Below are 1,446 nucleotides of genomic sequence, written 5' to 3' on the forward strand. Positions count from 1 at the left end.
GGTGTGATTGTAGAGTACGTACACAACGAAACTAGCGTAGCGTGATATCCTGCGCCGCAAAGCAGTGTTGTCGAAGTAGCAAATGTTTGACTGTCGATGCAGGAACCCATGATATACACAATCCTATCCTTTCAAAGCAGCCATCTGCCTGCTTGGAGAGAACCAGCAATGCCCAGACCGAGCTTGGTCGTGTGATATTCATGACCCAGCAAGCCCGTGTAGTACCCCGGTCACTTACGGGGGCAAGATCGTCTCCGCGGTAGCCAAGAACCTGCCGGTGGCATCGCTGAACTCCCAGTACGCCGCGTCGATGAGCTCGGGTTCGGCCCACACACCCGTCGACCACTCCTTGCCCTCGACCTTGGGCAGCGCGCGGTAGCCGAAGTTGCCTACTGCGATGGCGATGAGATATGTGGGAATGGGCACGGGCTGCCCGGGCACAGCAACGTGAGGAAGATATGTGCGCAAGAGGATGCGATGGAGCAGCTGACCTGCTTGTACTCATATGTGACGACGTCCTTTCCGATCTCTTTGCCTCCGTGTGCGGGGCCATCTGAGGGAGGAGAGACGCGGATGGCGGAAAGCAACACGGGGCGGACAGACGCAACCTTCGCCGCGTACGTCTGCAGGAAAGTGTAGAGTTCATGAGACCATTCCAATCCCGAGTCAGGTGGAGTAAAAACTTACGATCTTGACAGACGAAGAGTCCTGCAGGGGAGCCATACTCCGCGCGTAGATCGGCTCTTCCCTTGCGTCTGCCTAACGGGTGTTTGCGTTAAACTTCGACATCGCGACTAGCACCAAGTCCGACTCACTCCTTACCGAGCCATTGGACAGCTGTGCAGTTCTTCGTAGTGCTGTAAAATATCTGAATGCGGAGCTGATCGCCGACCTTGCGCGAAGGGGGGAAGAGGATGCGGAGGAGAACCCATAACCGCATGATTCGGACCTAGTTTGAATTGACAGGCGTAAATTCAGCCGACATGGTCGCGTTCCATATGCCACAACAGGCTATACGAACGGAAGACGCACGTTACCGGGCCTGTCCTCGACGATCACCTTCGTAACGTCCAGTGCGACCATATTGAAACTTCCGACGAATCGGTTAGTGACATGCATATGCGCACAATCAATACGATGGATTAACACACATAACCTCCTTGACGTCGTCCTTCTTGAGACGCAAGAGATGCGTGGCCGAGCCGGAGATGGTCTTCTTCGTGAAGTCAGTCGTCCAGTCAAAGTCGACATGCTCGGACGCGACTTCCTGCCAGTTCGCCTGCGTGGACGGATCCTACGGCAATTTGACATCTGAGAACATCGTGAACTACTGCACCCCAATACTTGGTACTTGGAGCAAGGGAAGAGGACGAAGAATGAAAGATCAGACTCGCGCGCGACGATCTCGGTTACGGTTTTGTGAGATCTTGATCTCGAGCTCAGTGG

General features: G+C 54.6%; 1 protein-coding gene across 1 annotated transcript; it reads right to left on the reverse strand.

Moving 5' to 3' along the window:
• Nucleotides 1-234: 234 nt before the first annotated feature.
• On the reverse strand, nt 235-1,425 carry L226DRAFT_577120 (leukotriene A4 hydrolase N-terminal domain-containing protein; the record flags this gene model as incomplete). The annotated part of the gene is made up of 7 exons (XM_067685520.1): nt 235-429; nt 492-623; nt 688-755; nt 823-949; nt 1,033-1,090; nt 1,152-1,294; nt 1,345-1,425. Coding segments are annotated over 7 exons (804 nt in total), but the record flags the coding sequence as incomplete, so codon positions are not given.
• Nucleotides 1,426-1,446: the final 21 nt, after the last annotated feature.

The sequence above is a fragment of the Lentinus tigrinus genome, assembly GCF_003813185.1.
Source record: "Lentinus tigrinus ALCF2SS1-7 unplaced genomic scaffold L226scaffold_181, whole genome shotgun sequence".
In the NCBI taxonomy this organism is placed as follows: Eukaryota; Fungi; Basidiomycota; class Agaricomycetes; order Polyporales; family Polyporaceae; genus Lentinus; species Lentinus tigrinus.